Below are 21644 nucleotides of genomic sequence, written 5' to 3'. Positions count from 1 at the left end.
AGGAGCAATATCCCCAGGCTCCTGGCTTCAAAAGCAGCAGCAGCAGCATCACCCGCTGCCTCAGTTAAATAAGCTTCTAAAGCTGATTCTCCAGAATAGACGAGGGAACAGGGAGGACACTTCTCTGGAGGCAGGTCCCCAGATCGGAGCAATTCTGCAGCAAGAGGCAGCAGCAAGACAGATCCCAACTAAATCCCTGTTCATCAGAGAGATGAAGGTTATGCCACTAGCGAGAACTCAGTCAGCTCTGTGTTGGCACGTTGGAAATACCGCACTCTAAGGGGAGAGTAATACAATTTTGAAGACACTGGGTGTGAAAGACACTGGCTGTCAAATAAGACCTGGTGCCTGGCAACAACAGTGTTGTAAATTTCTAGATTTTGTAAGATGGCAGGCAAGTCAAATATCACTTCCTGGGAGAGGAGGCCATCTTCTTCAGGGGTCTTTATTCACCCACTAATTGGAAAATATCTCAGAAATGAGCAAGTTCAAAGCTTGTGCTTTCACACAACTGTCATACGTGTAGACTGAATGTTATCCTGGCAAATTTGGAACATGCTTTTCACTCATTTGGATACACATGATTTTTCCCGTGGTGCTTGGCAATTGTCATATAGATTTAGATTGTACTAAGATGTAGGTTCTGAAAACACAAGATTTTGACTGGAATAACTATTTTTGGCCCAGGGATTAGTTTATTTTGAATGTTTAGGCTGTGGGGCAGTTGCTAAAATATTCTTATGTGACCTTGTATGACCTTAGGATTGCTTAAAAAGTAGGGTATCCAAAGTAAATCTGAAAATGAAATCATTTAACTTCAGAGGGTCTGAAAGAATTACATCCATGTCAATAAAAGATAGCCCATGATGCTGCCATTGAAGGAACCCTGATCCTAACCAGCCATCTGAGTGAGCGATCTCTGCCTGGAGGGCAGTGGGGTTTAATTTTTAGATATTTATTTCTCTGCAGATTTAATAATGGGAAGGTTTGATATTGTTCAAGATTTACTGTTACAGACATTTTTTAAAGCAGCCATTTAGACTCATTGCATAATTCCTGATGAGCTATTTTTAGTTCCAGAGGGTTTTTGTTTGTTTTAGTTTTTTTTTGTTTTTTTTTTTTGCTTTTTCTGGTTTGATTTTACCTACTTGAGTACTTGAGAACTGTTCTCATTTCTCTTTTATTATGGTCTCTTCTATTTATCTTTCTCTTCCATTATTTCTGACTCAATAGAAGCCACCCATTCTGATTCTTTAGCTTGATCTTCCTCCCTTGAGCTCTTGAGTCCTTTAAGTAGGTTGCAATTTTTCTTTGCCTGACTGTGCCAGTTCCCTTAAACCTGTACCGTTCAGGCTTCTCGGGTCTCTAACATACTGTCAAGAGTTCTTGTTCCTCTGAAACTGATAGCGTAATAGATTACACCAGCATTTCTTCTGCTTACCCCTGGAGTCTGGGGGTGGGCGAATTAAATTTTGCCCCATTGCACAGAATGTGCAGCAGCACCAGGACTGCTGGTAGCAGCAGCTTCAGGAGCGTCCATGCCCAAACACATCCCAGCAAGCAGACCATGCAGCCCCTGGCACCCAGTGGGGTAAATCCACTGGCTTCTATCAAAAGGAGCCTCACATGCAACCTCCCAAGGCTTTCCTGAACCTTTGGCTCCTCCCTCTCAAAGACATCACAGACACTGAGAGCCAGCATTCAGGTCTAGTCTAGAGGTTACATAGCCTGAGATTAGGGTCAAGCTCTACCAGGAGCCTTATTTCAGTTGTTCATTTCAAGGAAGATACGAGAGAAAAAATGTCAGCAACATGTGCTCAAATAGTCACCTTCAGAAACCCACCTTCCCCTTTATTATACTTTTATTTCCAAAATGACCAGCTCTTATAACTCTGACAATGTTTCCACTTAGCAATGTAGACCTCTGATACATGTTTTATGATCGAAAAATTGGTGATCCTGAAACCAAGTATTTTCAAATTCTATTAAAGAATATTTTTTCCTTTATGAAAATAAAATCTTTAATCTGGTTAATATGAATCCAACTTTCTTTGAAGTATCTTGATACTTCTTCAAAGTATCTTGATTGTAAATCTGTTTGCAATGCATTAACAGTTGATAAAAATTAAGCTCTCATATATTCTCCAGTAGCTAATTATTCAACAATTATGTATCAAATGCCTACTAATCGCCAGACATTGTTTTCAGTTCTGAGGACACAGCCATGAACAAAGTAGACAAAAATGCCAGTAACAATGGAGTTTACATTCTAGTGAATGCAAACATTCATGAATGTAGATTATAAAATAGCTAAGTGAAAAGCATTATCCATTAAAATAATAGAGCCACATAAATAACAAGGAATCTTTACTGACCTCACACGGAATTTCAGTGGGAAGCACCATTGCTAGTGGTACACCGCTTCTTGAAGTTTCTGATAATTCTTCAATTTCCTTTCTCTCACTTACTTCCCCAGAATGTTCCACTCTTAGGTCTGCTGGAATACTGACCTGAAGGTAGTCCTGAGAACCTAAATAAAAGTTCACAAACATAAATTATAATATAGCTAAGACCATATTGTTTCCTCCATTATAAAGACTAAATGCTGAACAATTGATGTGATTAATATACAGAATAATTGTACTGAGTTGAAGTTAGCTGAAATAATTGAACCAAAGTTTATAATTACAATAATGCTTCACAATTTAACTAGTGTTATACCCATAGTAACTAAACTAAAGCAACTGTATAATATGTTCATCTACTAGTTAAAAATTTTCTCCAAAAAATGCAACTACCATTTAACATTTTCTCTTATTATTAAAACAGTAAATCTGAAAAACATGTAACTCTTTTCAATAACTGTTGTTAAGAAAATTTATTTCATTTTAAATTGGAACATTTTAAATCAGAACAATTATTTATCCTTTACATATATTTCCTGTTTTTAAAAACAAAAAGCTTAACTAGGACACATCACTAAGTAATCTAATATTTCTACACTAGTTTAATAGTGGAATATTAGTGTTCATCAAAATGTTAATGTGTTCTGTGAAAAGTGTTCCACATCAAATACGTTTGATTACTTTATGGCAGTGTTACTAATAATATTGAAATATGCTAATGTGAATTTTGAATCTCAGAGAAGGAGAAATAGTATTTATTTATTTATTTATTTACATTTTAACATTTAGTAATTTAGCATTTGGTCTCAATCATTCAAACATGTTTCTGTATTTAAGAAAAAAAATGTGTTCAGAGTGATAATAACATTTTTATTACTCAATGTTTCAAAGCCCAAAACATTTAATTAGGGCACAGAACCAATGAGGCTGAAATCAAGGTTCTCACAACGAGATAACATCTGTAAACTCTTAGGCCAACCCCCAAAATATCACTCCAATTCCCAAAGAAGGGAATTGGGAAAAAGGAAAGACGCCCCTGATAGCTAGAAATGGGCCAGATACAGTGTAAAGGCCATGGTGTCGCTAAGAGCTTGCCTGGTACTTACATCTAGACCTTGGTGTTCTCCTATTGAACATCAACAATTTCACAGAATATCAATGCCAGATAAGGCCCCTCTGTCACCATGATGCATCAAGTTAGAGATGAGACCATTCTATAATCATGTCTGAATCTAGGCAAAAACGTGATCATTGACCACACCGCAAAAAATGACCAATATTCCAAATCCTAAATCCTGGGAGTGAAGTTCCGTCTTCACCAATTCCAGCCTTAGCCTCTTTTCATTTCTCTTGCCTTCTGGACAGGGTAACCAACCCCTCCCAGTTGGCCTGAGAGTTTCCTGGTTTGGGCACTGAAAATGCTATGCCCCAGGAAACCCTTCAGCCTCAAGCATCCTGGGATAGCTGGTCACCCTACTTCTTGATAAAAGTCATGAATGTACCAAATCATAAAATTATACCTGCTTTCTGACATAAGCAATTGATAGCCATGCTTCCTTGAACTTTCCCTCAAATCACTTCACACAAGCCTAAATTTTACAATAAATCTTTTCTAATACCCTCTTACTGAGATACCCTATGGTCTCCATGGTGTGCCCTCTACTCACTGGAAATAGTAAAATATCCAAATATTTCAAGTGCAGGTGTGTTCCTAGTGGTCTTTGGCTAAAGGATATTGACAGGATAAAAAGGAAGAAGAGCCCAAGGTAATATAGATGGAAACAGGTAGAATTTTGGTCTCATTGTATCCAAAAAAAAAAAAAAAAAAGTGAAGCCATCAGGTTCATAAGGTAATTCCATCAGAAAAGCAGAGAAATAAATGAGGTACCCTCTACAAAGAAGCTGTCTCCATGCTACATCCAAATAGAATTTTTTTTCCTGCCTTATGAAATTTATAGAATAAAAGCACAAAAGCACTGGGGATTTCCAGATTTCTCCTAGTACTAGTCTCGCTTGAAATGAAAAAAAACACACATGTAAACATGTATTTCTCTAACAATTTAAAACACTTTCATTAAAAAATCTCCTCTCTCTCTCTCTCTCTCTCTCTCTCTCTCTCACACACACACACACACACACACACACATCAAACCAGTAAAAGGTTATACAGAATTGGCTCAATCATTTTGTGAATTGAAGAAAGAACAAGAAAGCTGATTGTATTTAATACACCTTAAAAGGAGGTGTAAATTATTCCACCATGGAAGTATCTAATGTTTTCTGCTAATTTCTCTGTGGTATTAGATTAAGAACATTCACCCTGAGGACATAATCATAGATGTACAAAATGATTTATCTCTATGAATGCAGTTTATAATGCAGAAAATGGGAAGCAGTCTTAACAATAAAGGCACTGTTAGAAATATGTAATGTGATAAAGGATATTGCCATTAATAAAAATCTGACCAAAGAATATTTAACAAGAAAGAAGTTTGTGATACAATTAAGAAAATTCAAGTTACAAAATTGCTGATTTAGTAGGTTCCCATTTTAGGAAAGAAAAAAAAATAGGACCTCTGGTTTCAGGTTTTACGTGTAAGGACTGTTGGAAGTCTCCACATCATCCTAACAAACAGTAAGCTAAACAGACTGAAACATCAACAACTCTTTTTTCATCCTTTAGAAAAGGATGGACCCAGCACAAGTGCTGACCTCAAAGCTGGAGAGACAGGCAGGCAAATACAGGTAGTCTCAGCCTGCCAGACCAGAGACTCTGCAGTGGAAACCACCCAGGAACCAGTTCCAGGAGGGAAAACTGAAATGATGCTGATGCTCAGTATGGACAAGTCTGAGCATTAAAACCTAAAGGAATCAAGCAAAAGTGGGGATGGGAGAGGAAGGGGGCCACATTATTTTGAAATTTATATCCTCCAGGAGTTTGACCAGATTCCCATAGTAAATATTGGAGAAAAGGAACCATTTTAAAATACACCAGATACTTCTTCTTCTTTTTTTTTTTTTTAATTTATTGGGGTGACAATGGTTAGTAAAGTTACATAGATTTCAGGTGTACAATTCTGTATTACATCATCTATATATCACATTGTGTGTTCACCACCCAGAGTCAGTTCTCCTTCCATCACCATATATTTGAACAGAGATACTTCTTCTTAACATGACCTCCCCTCAAGGGAAACCAGTTAATCAGAGCCTAACCTACTGAGGTTATTGAAGTGTAACCGACATGGGGAAGGGAAATACCCAACTATATCCCATTGTAACCACCCAGTCCCACCTTAAGTGAAGCAACAAACTTAGAAACTCTTGTGAGGTTCATAGTCCAGAAGCATAGGCTCACTAAACAATGAAGATCTAATTATAGAACAATAGAAAGCTTCCCCTCCCCCACACCTCACTACTATGAGACATTACTAACGACCTTCTACGTCAGTTTCTTTTACCCAGCATATCATGTTTGACTATTGAAAAAAATGATAAGGCATACCAAAATGCAAAAAATGGAATTTGAAGAGACAGATTAAGAATCAGACCCAGACATGGCAGGGATGTTGGAATTATCAGACTAGAAAGTTAAAACAACTCATTAATATCCAAAGGGCTCTAATGGATAAAGTAGACAACATGCAAAAACAGATGGCTAATGTAAGCAGAGAGATGGAAATCCTAAGAAGTAATCAAAAAGAAATGTTAGAGATCAAACACACTGTAACAGAAATGAAGAACGCCTTTGATGGGTTTATTAGGAGACTGAACATGACAGGGAAGAATCTCTGAGCTAGAGGATATATCTATAGAATTTTTGAGAACTGAAAAGCAAATAGAAAAAAGACTGAAAAAGAAAAATCCAAACCATAATGGAATACCCAAGGACTGTGAGAAAATTACAAAAGTTGTAAATGTATATTGCAAACTTTAGGAAAACCACTAAAAAAGTAGAAAAAATAGTATAACTGATATGCCAAGAAAGAAGAGGAAATGGAATCATATAAAATGCTCAATCAAAGTCACAAATGGCAGAAAAAGAGTAGAAGACAAAAACTGGAACACAGAATAACAGCAATAAAAAAGAAAACATTAATGAATATGGTAGATATTAATCCAACTATATCAATAATCACTTTGAATGTCAATGGTCTAAATGCATTAAATAAAAGACAGAGATTGAAAGAGTTGATCAGAAAATAAGACCCAACTATATGTTTTCTAAAAGAAACTCACTTTAAACATAAAAACACATAACGATTAAAAGTAAATGGATGGAGAAAAATATACCATACTAATACCAATCAAAGGAAAGCAGAAGTAGCTACCATGTTTCCCCGAAAATAAAACCAGCTGGACATTCAGCTCTAATGCATCTTTTGGAGAAAGATTAACATAAGACTGGGTCTTATATTATATTAGAGCTGATTGTCCAGTTTGGTCTTATTTTCAGGGAAACAGGGTATACTAATTTCGAATAGAGCTTGTTTCAAAGTAAGAAAATTTATCACAGATAAAAGAAGGCATTACATAGTAATAGATAGATCAATTCTCTCAGAACACATAACAATCATTAATATACATGTGCCTCTACAGCAGAGTTAAACTCTGTGAGGCAAAAACTGATAGAACTGCAATGAAAAATAGACAAGTCCACTATCACAGTTAGAGACTTCAATACCACTGTATCAGAAACGGACAGATCTAGCAGGCAGAAAATCTGTAAGAACACAATTAAACTGAACAACACCATTTATCAACTGGATATAATTGATATCTATAGACTTCATCCAACAACAGCAGATTACACATTCTTTTCAAGGTCGCATGGAACATTCACCAAAATAGACCACAACCTGGGACGTAAAACATACCTTAACAAGTTTAAATAAGTAGAAATTATGCAATGCCTACTCTCAGACCACAGTGGAATTAAATTAGAAATCAATAACAGAAAAATTGCTTGAAAATCGCACAACATGTGGAGATTAAGCAACACATATCTAAATAACACATGGGGCAACAGAGAGATCTCAAAAGAAATTACAAAAACATTTTGAACGGAGTAAAAACGAAAACACAATTTATTAAAATATGTGGGATGCAACAAAAGTGTTTAGAGGGAAATTTATAGCATTGAATGCATATGTTAGAAAGGAAGAAGGATATAAAATCAAATCTAAGTTTCCACCTAAGGAAACTAAAGAAACGAAGAGCAAATTAAATCTAAAATAAGCAGAAGAAATGAAATAATAAGAATTAGAGCAGAAATCAATGGCACTGGAAACAAAAAGTCAATAGAAATAATCAATGAAACCAAATGTTTGTTTTATAAAAATATCAATGAAATTGATAAGCCTCTAGCCAAGCTATCTAAGAAAAAAGAGAGAGCTGACAAAAATTACTACTATGAAAAATGAAAGAGGGGACATCACTCTAGATGCCATGAACACTAAAAGGACAATAAAGAAATACTACGAACAACTCCATGCCCACAAATTTGATAACATACATGAAAAGGACAAATTCTTTGAAAGACACAAGTTCCCAAAACTTACACAAGAAGAAGTAGACAATGTGAACAGGTCTATGACCTATGTTTATTAAATAAGTTGAATCAATAACTAATAAACTTCCCAAACAGAAAATATCAGGCTCAGATGGGTTCACTGGTAAATTCTACCAAATATTTAAGGAAAAAAATTACACCAATTCTCTACAATCTTTTTTAGAGAATAGAAGCAGACGGAATACTTCTTAACTCATTGTATATGAGAGAAGCATTACCCCAATACCAAAAAAAAAAAAAACAAACAAAAAAACAAACAAAGATATTACACGAAAAGAAAACTACAGAACAATAGCTCTCATAAACAGATGTAAAAATTCTCAACCAGATATTAGCAAATCAAATCCAAAAAAGAATAAAAAGAATTATGCACCATGACCAAGTGGGATTTATCTCAGTTATGCAATGCTTGTAACACATTCAAAAATGAATTACCATAATCCATCACATTAACAGACTAAAAAAGAATATCACATGATCATATCAATTGATGCAGAAAAAGCATCTGACAAAATCCAACACCAAATCATAATAAAAATTCTCAGTAAACTAGGAATGGAGCAAATATTCTCAACTTCATAAACATTATCTACAAAAACCTACAGCTAACATCATTTTTAGCTGTAGAGACTCAAAGTTTTCCCACCAAGATCATGCACAAGGCAAGGATGTCCCCCCTCTTACTATTCCTTTTTATCATCACACTGGAAGTTCTTGCTAATGCAGTTAAGAAAACAATAGAAAATAAAATGTACGGAGACTGGGAAGGAAGACATAAAACTGTGATGTTGGGAGATGACATAACGTCTATGTAAGTAATCCAAAATCATGAACAAAGAAATTACTATAACTAATAAGCAATTAGAGCAAGGTTGAAACATACAAGGGTGATAAACAAAATGTCATTGCTTTCCTATATACCAACAATAAACAAGTGGAATTTGAAATTAAAAATGCAATATCATCTACATTAGCACTCCCCGAAAAGTGAAACACTTAGGTATAATATAAATCTAATAAAAAATGGACAAGATCTATATGACAAAAACTACAAAACTCTGATGAACAAAATCAAATAAGAAATCAATAAACAAAGAAATATTCTATGTTCATGAAGAGGAAGACTCAATATTATCAGTTCTTCCCAACTAGATCTATAGATTCAGTGCAATCTCAATCAAAATCCCAGCAAGTTATTTTACAGGTAAGGACAAACTTATTTTAAAGTTTATATTGAGAAGCAACAGACCCAGAATTACCCACTCAATATTGAAGAAGAGCAAAGTTGGAGAACTGACACTACTGAATGAAATTCAAGACTTACCATAAAGCAACAGTAATGAAGCCTGTGTGCTTTTGGCAAAAGAATAGCAAATGGATCAGTGGAACAGACTAAAGAGCCAAGAAATAGAACCACACATAAACAAAGTCTTTGACAAAGGAGTAAAGGCAATGCAATAGAGCAAAGATAGGCTCTTCAACAATCAGTGCTGGAACAACTGGGAATCCATAATTAAAAAACAAAACAAAAAATAAAATGAATCTAGACACAGATATTACATCCTTCATAAAAACTAACTCAAAATAGATACAGACTTAAATGCATAATGCAAAACTAAAAAATTCCAAGAAGATAACAGAAAACCTAGATAACCTTGGGTATGGTGATGTCTTTTTAGATATAACATCAGAGACATGAACAATGAAAGAAATACTAATAGATAAGTATGACTTCATTAAAATTAAAATCAACTGCTCTGCAAAAGACAATATCCAAAGAATTATAATAGAAGATAAACCATAGATGGGGGCAAAAATGTTTTCAAGATGCATCTAATAAATAACTGTTCTAAAAATATACAAAGGAGTCTTCAATTCAACAATAAGAAAATTACAAACCAATTAACAAATAGGCAAAAGACCTGAAGAGACACCCCACCAAACAAGACATACAGATGGCAAAAAAAGCATATGAAACGTTGTTTCACACTGCGATGTCATCAGGGATATGCAAATTAAATCAACAATGAGATACCACTACACACCAATTAGAATGGCCAAAATCTGAAGCACTGACAACATCAAATGCTAGGGAGGATGTGGAGCAATAAGAACTCTCATCCATTGCTGGGAGGAATGCAAAACGGTACAGCCATTTTGGAAAACAGTTTAGTAGTTAATGACAAAACGAAACATACCCTTACATTGTGATCCAGAAATCACGCTCCTTGGTATTTGCCCAAAGGAGTTGAAAACTTATGTCCACACAAAAACATGCACATAGATGTTTATATGGCTTTACTCATAATTGCCAAAACTTGGGAGCAACCAAGATGTACCTCAGCAGGTGAATAGATAAACTGTGGTACATCCAAACAATGGAATATTATTTAATAATGCTAAAATGAAATGAGCTATTAAGCCATGAAAAGACATAGAAGAACTTAAAAGTGTATTACTAACTGATAGAAGCCAGCCTGAGAAGGCTACATAGTGTATAACTCTAACTATATGTGGTCAGACAATTAAGTTCACTAACTCAACCTAGAAAAAGTGCTACATACTTCATTGCTGAATATCACTATGGTCACCTTCAAAGTACTCCCTTTGGGAAGCTATGCATTGACACCAGCGCCTAGACCACCCTTCAAAGCAATTTTGGAACTGTTTTTTTGGAATGGCTATCAGAGCTGTTGTCGTTTTACCCTTGATGTCCTGAATGTCATCAAAATTTTTTTCAATATTTCCTTTATCTCCGGGTAAAGAAAAAAGTCACTGGGGGCCAGATCAGCTGAGTAGGGAGGTTATTCCAATAAAGTTATTTGTTTACTAGCTAAAAACTCCCTCACAGACAAGTGCCGTGTGGGTTGGTGTATTGTCATGATGCAAGAGCCATGAATTGTTGGAGAAAAGTTCAGGTTGTCTCACTTTTTCATGCAGCCTTTTCAGCACTTCCAAATAGTAAACTTGGTTAACTGTTTGTCCAGTTGGTCCAAATTTATAATGAATAATCCCTCTGATGTCAAATAAAAGGTTAACAGCATCATTGCAACAAGTACACGAACTTAATTGTCAGACCGTGTGTGTGTGTGTGTGTGTGTGTGTGTGTGTGTGTGTGTGTATTCTTTTTTCTAGGAAAATATATTTATTTTATAGATTGAACTACAATCTTCAGTTAGAGAAATTAATTAATCAAGATTACAGATTGAGCACATATATCTTTTCCTCTTCTCTACAACATGTAAATGAAATATGAGAAAAGATTTTTTTTTATGTGTCATGACATAAAAATAAGAAGGAACACTATTTTGTAGATAGTATATAAAATAAATCAGCTTATCACAAATTACCTTCATGTTAAGGTGATACAAGCAATTTCAAAAGATATTACATGGAATAAAAACAATTTTACTCTTTTAAAATGAATAATATTTGTGGAAAATAATAATATATATACCCTAAGGTGAATATTCTTTTAGCAATCCATAATATTACATTTTAAACTAGTAACATAGTAATACATTATAAAATGGTAAAGCACTAAAAAATAAATTTCCTTTATGAATTAAGTTGCAAAAACTGGTATATTTAATTTTTAAAGATTTCCATATGCTTTTCAAAATAGAAACTTTTCAATATTATTTTTTTGAAAAAACATAATTTTTAGTGTAGATTTTTAAATATTGTGTTCCCATTTATTTGTCAAATGATTAAATCCTCATTTCTCATGAGGCCATGAGGACAGATTTTCTGATAATTAACAAAACTAGGTGAATATTGGAAAAAAGCGGAATCTTTTATTTCTATCACATTTGAACTTCTTTAGTTATAGTGATTTGATGAAAAAAAGTTATTCCTTGATACTCAATGACTTCAAATCTAACAATAGTTGAAGACAAAAGCTTCATTTTTCATCACACATAACTAAGAAACAAACAAACAAAAAACAGAAATACTAATCTAGAAGAAATATGCTTAATTCTAAAAAAAATAACAAAAACCCTCTCGTCTTCTAATTTAAACTTCGTGAAATAACTATGCACTGTAAGCTTCAATTTCCTCAATTATGTAATTGGGTAAATAGTGATTGCCTTGTTGGATCATTTTGATTACATTTAATAATATGTATAATGTGTCAGGTCTAGAGTCGGTACTCAATGTTAGTTTCCTTCTTTGTTTTCTAATTTCTGATATCAAAGTGAAAAAAAGCAATGGTTTTCTTTTCTTTTTTTTTTTTCAAAATAGTCTAAATTAATCTTTCTCAGTTTGAATAGCCAACTACAACTTAGAAAGGAGGGCCACATTTCGCTGGAATTTCAATACTGAACATCATTGTTTTTGTCAAATTTATAATCTTGGTAAATGATTCTATAATATAAAATTTCTGCTGATTTTATTAAGTATGCTTATTATGGTACAGATTCTAGAGTGCCTTTCTGGACTTTTAATGTCACACTGAAGTCTACTATACTCTCCACCACTCAAATAAGTAAATGGACATTTCTCCCCCTCAAAAAAGGAAACAAGTGGACTGTACAAGGACATTAATTTTTACCAATCTATTGGTCTAGTCCTCAGCATTCTTAAACAATCTTTGTTGTCTGTGGTGCATTATAATGGACACAAAATAAGAACTATTTCATTCAAGGCTACCTCCAAGCAAACATAATAACGACAATAATAAAACTTCTTACCTACCAAGTATATAAAAAAGGAATGTGCTCAATCAAGCCAAGCAAATGTTGGTTTCCAAAAGTAAGAAAATAAACTTATTTTGATTTAAATGCTCTTTTTTTTTTTCTTGGCACTCTAACTGCACAGACTCTACCAGCTGAGGTTCTCTCATATGTTAGCCTGAATGTATATTTATATTTTACTCTTGGTACTTCAGTCTTCTAATTTTAGTTCATAACATGCAGGGTACTTCTAAGGCAAAATATATGTAAGGAGAAGCTGTCTTTGGTACCTGTGCGTTTCATTTCACCTGCATTGCCATTCCATTCTGTTTATTACATTTTTCTCCTTTTTCCTCCCCATTCTCTCTCCTTCTCCTATTCCATCATTCACTACTCACTCTTCCTTTAAGGTACCTTTTCCTTCTCACCTCTTAGTCAAGCTTGCTACACAGAAATAGTACTATACCTTGTGACTCAGAGTGGTCATCAGACCAACAGCCAATTAGAAATGCAAATCCCCAGCCTCCAACCCAGACTACTGAATCAGAATGTTGCATTTTAAAAGAATCCCCACTGATTTGAATGCACATTAAAGATTTAGAAGCAATGTGCAGAAACAATTTATACCTTTGTGTGATATCTTTCCGTAACATTATCATAGTATAAGCCATCAACTGAAATTACATCATGTATTTAATCTGTTTCTTTGTCTATCCATCTACAATGCAAGCTGCTGAGTACATGCAATTAGTTCTTTTTCTTCACCTTTGTATATCTCCAGCACATACAGTAGGGTCTTTCACATAGTAGATGCTTAATATTTGTATAAATACCAGGGGTGCCAAAAAATGTATACCAGTGGACACTTTCATCAATGTTGCTCAAGCAGTAGTTAGCCATAATCAGAAGTGTCTGGATGCTAATGGTAACCACTTTGAGCACCTTGTAATTGCAGAAGTCAAATGTGACTTGTACGAGGTCTGACCATTAAGTTTGCAAACTTGCTGCAATGATGTTGCTAACCTTTTTTGATATCAGAAGGATTATGCATTATAAATTTGTACCAACTGGATAAACAGTTAACCAAGTTTACTATTTGGAAGTGCTGAAAGGCTGTGTGAAAAAGTTAGACGACCTGAACTTTTCTCCAACAATTCATGTCTCTTGCATCATGACAATGCACCAGCTTACACAGCGCTGTCTGTGAGGGAGTTTTAGCCAGTAAAAAAATAACTGTATTGGAACACCCTCCCTACTCAACTGATTTGGCCCCCAATAACTTCTTTCTTTACCCGAAGATAAAATAAATATTGAAAGGAAGACATTTTGATGATATTTAGAACATCGAGGGTAATATGACAACAGCTCTGATGGCCATTCCAGAAAAAGAGTTCCAAAATTGCTTTGAAGGGTGGACTAGGAGTTGGTGTTGGTGCATAGCTTCTACCCAAAGGGAGTACTTTGAAGGTGACCATAGTGATATTCAGCAATGAGGTATGTAGCACTTTTTCTAGGATGATTTCATGAACTTAATTGTCCAACCTCATGTGTGTGTGTTTATACACACATGTATAAACACACACTCAGAAGGTGCCAAAAAATGTATATACATTTTAAGAAAGGAAAAAACTGTATTAAAATTTTAATACTCAATATATACCGATAACAAAAGATGAATAAAAGTCACTTTTGACTTCTGTAGTTAGACGTGCTCAAAGTGGTTACCATCAGCATAATTTTAGTACAATTTTTTTCTTCCTTTCTTAAAGTGTGTTTACATTTTTTTGGCATCCTCTGTATATGAATGTATATATATATGTTCCTCCCTTGTATATTGTTCCCCCCATACAGTGTGTATACAAATACACACACGCGCACACACACACACACACACACACACACACACACAAATACTCTGTGTATATGAGACAAGAAAAATATGATCATTATCTTAACAGTGATTATTTATGAGAGGTGGGAATAAAATTCGTTTAAAATTTTTTCTTCTTTATCCTTTTCATATACACTAGACTTTCAACAACCATAAATATTACTTTTCCAGTCAGTCAGACAAAATGTATATCATCAAGAAATTATTTATCTGTTATTGAATGAGAGGATGGCAGCAATTCCATTTTAATAATCAAATTTATGTGTTTTATTTAATAAATATTCATTATTTATAATTTAGAACACACAGATAAAGACAAAGAAGAAAATAAAATCACCTACATTTCTATTTCCTAGAGATAAACATAGCTAATATTTTGATATATACCCTCATAGTCTTTGTTTAAATAATGCAAATGCATATTTTTGAAAAATTAAAATGGGACAATCTTAAGTGCATTTATACTATTAGGTATAATAGTACTTTATATTCTAATGGCTCTCTGAAATCAAAATTTTCACATACATGAACTTTACTTTGAATACACACTTAAAACTATAATCCCTGTTCAATGCTAGAATACTGAATTTCTGTCAACCATTTAAAACTATTTATAGATAGTTCTTAAATTCTGAGAGTCAAAAACTGTTCTTCCCCCATTTGTTATTCAGCTAAATAGGGTCTTTTAGTCCTCTTCTAATAAGTTTTTAAAAATGTGAAGACAACACAGTACTTTGTATCAGACAGTGTTAAAAAATTTAAAAAAGACATACAATTAACTCAGGAATAAGGTAAAAGGGCCATATGTAGTAAATTCAGCAACAAAATCTTAAATTTTGCAAAGTAAATGATGAAGAACTTCTGGTCTGAATAAGTAAATTTCAGTATTATTTAAAAAATGATTTGATACTCTTTAAATAGTTTAATTAGGGAGATATATACATGCCCCCCCTTTCTACATATATATACATGCATATACATATATACATATATGTGCATATATTTTTATATGTATATATGTGTGTGTATGTGTGTATTATACATATGTGTCTGTATATATATGTATATGTGTGTGTGTGTGTATATATATATATATATATATATATATATATATATATATATTCTATATTCTAATTAAGAGCAGTAACACCAAGTGTTAGTTGTTAGGATAAAGTGAGTATTAGGGGTTCAGGTTGGCTTTCTCAGAAGTAGGCCTTAAATGTAAAATGGTGAAAAGGAAAGAGGGAGAGCATTCAAATCATTGGAACCATTACACTTTTGTTCAGTTTCCAGAAGATTGAGGAATTGATTATCTTGTTCATTGTTGAGTACATGATAGGTGCTCAATAATTATTCATATAATGAAAGAACTAATGTATTACAATAAAAAATGCTTGAAAAGGAAGCTGGGGGAAGTGGATTAAAGGAGGGAAACACCAACCTCCGTTTGCAAACGGTCGATCTAAAATTGTCTTCTCTTTGAGACTCAGGGAACCATCCCTACTCATGACAATTTTAATGTTTCTGTTTTTGGTATTGCCTTCAATACAGGTATGAACACACAGCTACAGATCCTAGTGGACAGACCTCAGGAGAATACATAGGGGTAAGCACAGGGAAGCAAGAAAAGGCCTGTGTGTCTAATCTGACCTCAACGACTCCACAGGGGAGGGCATGATCCTGTGCAGTAGCTAGACTTGGAGAATGACTCAGTGGCTGAAAGGGAAAGGAGGAAGATAATAGAAGGACAAGAACAGGATTGCAGAAAGACAGACCACAAAGAGAGAGGAAGGCACATCCTTCTGTAGACTAAAAGTTAGAGAGGATCCTGCCCTTAAAAAGAGTAAGAAATATAGCCTGTACATGTAAGTTACCTAGATTCAAGTTACAACAGAGTTGCTTTTTTCCCCTCCCATGAATAAATGAATTAGATTAGATAATAAACTCATGAAAGAAATCAAAAAAAGTATATTCCCTTTTACTTCAAATTCCATGCCCTTGTCACTGGACTTGAGTTTGTCTTCTATCCTCAGTGAGTGACTACATTATCCTAGCAAGTGGTTCTAACTCCAACCTTTCCCCTCCCAATGTAGCAGGATCAGCCCTGAGTTACTGTAAGGAAGCTAGAATGTTTTTAATGATGGTGTCATAGCTTAGCAAGTGAAAGGGAAGCTAAGATCAATTCATTGCCTAAAAGGAAAACAATTTTAAATAGAGATCTGTTCTAAAATGAATACCCATTATTTTATCAACTAACTTCCCCAGAAATGTTAACAGCTACCAACTACTGAATATTTACTCTGTGCTCAGTGCTGTTCTTTGTGTTTTGCATGTATTATTAATAACACACAATACTCTACAACGCCATGAGGCAGGTGATAATATTACCTGCATCTTATAGATTAGTTTTTTATTCTTTAACAAACATTTATGAAGCACCAGCTATATACCAAGTGCCATACAGAATGCTGAGGTGAGCCTTCCTCCCCAAGCCTTGCCATCGAAAGTGGTGGAGACAAACAGTACTGAAGTCAAATACCTAGTGGAGCACAAGCTGGGGAGTGTTGGAGAAAAAATTAAAGCTATAAATAATAAATGTCTAACTATTACATTGTTTTGTACACCTGAAACTAATAAAAAGAAAAAAAAAAGAAATGCAGGACCTTCAATATGGGAAATGGCACGTGGAACAGTATGTGACAAGTTTCAACTTGTTCCGTGCAGCCAGTCAGGTGTGAGCTATGGTCGAGAGAAGGAGCGTTTTAAAGTGTGCTGTAAATCATCCTCCATCATGACAACACTCCGTGTCACACATCGCTTCTGGTATACAGCAACTTCTATCAAACAAGAACATTACAGTGTGTCCTCATTCGCCTTATTCACAGGATGTGGCACTGTGCGGCTTCTGGCTCTTCCCCAAAGTCAAAATGATTCAGGACATCGAGGCAGCCACAACAATGCAACTAAAGACACTCGTGAAAGAGAGCTTCCAGAACTGCTTCAGAAAGTGCCAAGAACAATGGGATAAGTGTGTTCAAATCGAGGGGGAGTATTCTGAAGGGGGTTAATGGCAATGTGGTTTTTACTGTAATAAATTTTAAATGTAAACATTAACAAAAAATTAAACCTGGGAAGGCTGACAGGGAGTTCAAGGAGATACAGGGTTGAGGGTCCTATTACAACTGACTCTGAGTACTAAGTTAACTCTTCCAAAGCCACATAGCTAGCTACTGCTGAAGTGAAAGAGGAACTAGCTAGGTGGACCTCAGAGACCCCCAATCTCTACACTACACTGTTTCCCCACTCACAGCTCAACCCATCATATGACAGCCAGTTACTACAGGAATATGATAGAATCAAAGACACAAAAGTTTCAGAGCTGTTAAAATCAACATATGGCCCAAATTTCCAGTGAAAACATCTAAGGAGTTAATTCTTACAATAACATGAGGTCACATTCCATGTGACACTAAATTGATGTTCTAGTTAGGATTGTTAGTTGACACAGAAATGGCAGTGTATGTGTGTGTGTTTACCAGTCTTATTGCTCACCAAATTCTCTCACAAGAATGTTGTATTTTACAAAGAATTACCAGGGGTGGTTTGTATGTTGTTGGATTGACTCTTGCTGCTGAAGAAAAGGACTCTTCTTATAGAGCCGAACTGGTGGAATTGCTATCAGTCGTAGGCAATGAGGATTTAAGTCTAAAGGTGACTTGAAGGAGACTGATACATTTCTGATTTTTTTTCCTTCAAGTATCTTCAAATTCTTTACAATTATCTAAGAGTAGAACTTGAACTTAGACAACAGACTTAATTTTGTACGTTTTTTTTTTTAAATGTCCACCAGCATTTTATACATTTTAAATAGTAATCAACATCTTAAACTGATATATCTAAGAATATTTCCATACAATATCAGGAATCTGTACCTGAGGCTTTTATTTTAACTTCCAAATTAAATAAATAAAAAATGCTTCAGTGCCCTGTGTATGTAAATAATTTTAGGATGTTATAGTTTTTAGTTTCATATTTTCATGTGACTAGACAAAATTACTTTGAAATTGCCTGCTTCTAAATAAAAGCAGTCTTTTAAAGAATACTTTCATTTCCTTTCACTTTCTCAGAAATATTATATTTAAGTATAACCTTACCTTAACTTGAATGAAAATTACAGAGACTGAATCTACCTATTTTGGAGGCAGAAATTGGTTTTCCTTCTTGTCTCATTGATTCAGTGAGATATATTAAAATAAGAAAGGACTCATGGCAGTTAGGCCTAGCGAAATTTTCCTCGGGGCTTACCTTGTTGGTAGAGAGACCCTTAAGTCTGTTTGTGTTGGGGTAAAAATAAGACGTGAAACTTTGAGTTTGGATTAAGTCTCAAATACCCTATGTAGAGGTTTATATACATTACTACGTTTAATCCTTACAATTATCCTACCATGTTTCCTGGAAAATAAGACCTAGCTGGACCAGCTCTAATGCGTCTTTTGGAGAAAAGTTAATATAAGACCCGGTCTCATTTATAAGACTGGGTATTATACAATATAATGTAATAAAATAAAATAAAATGTAATATAATATAATGTAATATAATATAATGTAATATAATACCAGGTCTTATATTAATTTTTGCTCCAAAAGACGCATTAGAGCTGATGGTCCACCTAGGTCTTATTTTCGGGGAAACACAGTAAGAGATGCATACTGTTACTTTCTGATTTTACTGATAAAGAAATGAGTTTTTAAAAATTTCAAAAATTATCATAGGTCATAGAGCTGGACTCGAATCCAGGACGATCTAACACCAAACCCTGCACTCTTGGCTGCAGTGTTATACTTTTTTTCAATAAAAGTAAAGGAGCGTTCCTTGGCTGCTTCATATATCTCTTGCTTCACACACAAGCAGACTTGCTTCTGTTAAGAGTGAAAAGAGCCCTAATGACCCACTTTGTTTGCTTCATCTTTGACAAAGTTCTACTCTCTTCGTAGCTATTCCAATCTCCCAGTTCCTGAGCATAAAGATCATCTTTCATTCTTTTGTGAAAGATGCAGAAGTAGCCAAGATAAAAACCAATGAATCACCTACATAGTAATTGGTAAAAATTTATTGTGCATACACCAAAACAACAGTTTGCAAGCCCAGAGTACTCAAACCAATTCAAGAAATGAGGCTCTGGGGTATACTGTTACAAAGCAGCTTATATAGTGAGAGAGCAGTGTTTTCACAGTGACTGGTAATTAAGCTAAATTAATAACTAAACTGGTTTTGTCTGCTCAGGTAAACTTCAAGGCTAGTCTCCGTTTGCTTTTGATTTTAACAATTTCCTGTATGCTCTTCTTTTTTTGCCTACTGTGCCTAGTCCCATTTTTCCTCCTAACTAATTTTCAACATTTTCATCAATGTTTGCTTCCAGTGTAAGACCTTTCCCAGTGTCCCTACATGCATAGCTCTAGGGTACAAACATAGATCATATTATTTACATACTTTTTCCTGTTGGTTTCATTAGATAGTCACCTCTTGATATCCGTAACTGATAATCTTTGTTTCTATCTTAACTCCAAGTAACTACCAAAGGCCTGCCACATAGGAGAAGCTCAATAAATGTCAGTTGGCTAAAACCATTATTTAGTAGAAAATCAACCAAGCCAAAGGGGAAAATAGGTTTTTGAAAGAAAGGTAATTGTTTCTTATAGCCAATACATATATTTCAAAGACAAACTATGAAAAGTTGAGTAATGAGTAAAAACAAATTATTCAGACATAGCAATAACTAGTATGGGAAGTGGGAAAACACATTAGACATAGACAACATAAATTTTCTGGGTTATGGAAAAAGCCTTCCTAATATTTAAATGAGTTCCAGGATTATGAAATAAAAGCATTCAAAATATCAAAATGTATGTTAAGAGGAACCTGCAAAATGCTTGATTGTAACACTTCAATTAAGAATAAGAAAATATATCCTAGAGATCAAAAGACTAATATGAAGAAATGTTGAGGTCAGACAATGAAGTTTGAGAACTCACCCTAGAAAAAATCCTATATACCTCACTGCTGAATATCACTACGGTCACCTTTGAAGTACCTCCCCTTCGGAAGCTATGCACTGACACCAGCACCTAATCCATCCTTCAAAGCAATTTTGGAAATATTTTTCTGGAATGGCTATCAGAGCTGTCATTGTATTATCCTTGATGTCCTGAATGTCATCAAAGTGTTTTCCTTTCAGTATTTCCTTTATCTCCAGGTAAAGAAAGAAGTCATTGGGAGCCAGTTCAGGTGAGTAGGTACGGTGTTCCAATACAGTTATTTGTTTACTGGTTAAAAACTGACAGGGCCATGTGAGCTGGTGCATTGGTGTGATGCAAGAGCCATGAATTGTTGGTGAAAAGTTCAGGTTGTCTCACTTTTTCTCACAGCCTTTTCAACGCTTCCAAATAGTAAACTTAGTTAACTGTTTGTCTAGTTGGTACAAATTCATAATGAATAGTCCCTATGATATAAAAAGTGGTTAGCAAAATTGTTGCAACATGTTCGAGAACTTAATTGTCAGGTCTTGCATATAAATTCATGAAAATCAGAGTAACATGGTATGATTAATATGCTGATAAAAAGGACACTGTGGAGTACTATTTTATATTACTAGATCAAGGTTAATATGATAGAATATTTATCATAAAAAGTATAAAATAGAAAAGTAATATTGACAAGGAAACATGAAAACAAATCTTACTATAATGAAATGAGAACCATGAGAGGAGGATGAATATCGATAGACCAGGAAAAGCAGATAATACTTTTTTTTTGAAATTTTGAAATATGATAAAGAATACAACTTGGATTTTTAAGAAAGGAAATGTTTCAAATGGAAAAATGAGAAATTTATTTACTTTTAAAGTTTAAAAGAATTGTTATACTATTGCAGACAGGAAAACTTTCTGAAGCTCATTTAGCTCATGAAAAAGATAACTGAAATAGAAAGACTATATAATATTATATTCAAATAAAACATATCATGAACTTGCTATATGTTTTATTTGAATACACTATTATGTACATTTGCCTCAGCAAAGCTCATTCTAATTATTGCCAC

The 21644-nt window shown here is 34.4% G+C and overlaps 1 protein-coding gene across 1 annotated transcript in view; it reads right to left on the bottom strand.

The window, feature by feature from the left end:
- Positions 1 to 21644, bottom strand: part of BANK1 (B cell scaffold protein with ankyrin repeats 1) — a 301747-nt gene that overhangs the window by 225643 nt on the left and 54460 nt on the right. The window contains exon 3 of the mRNA XM_019738939.3: positions 2376 to 2530. Coding sequence (XP_019594498.3) covers positions 2376 to 2530 — 155 coding nt within the window. The remainder of the gene's footprint in view (positions 1 to 2375; positions 2531 to 21644) is intronic.

Source organism: Rhinolophus sinicus, chromosome 1, assembly GCF_057876585.1.
Source record: "Rhinolophus sinicus isolate RSI-liver-muscle chromosome 1, RSI-T2T, whole genome shotgun sequence".
NCBI lineage: Eukaryota > Metazoa > Chordata > Mammalia > Chiroptera > Rhinolophidae > Rhinolophus > Rhinolophus sinicus.
This window is presented reverse-complemented; position numbering and strand designations above follow the sequence as displayed.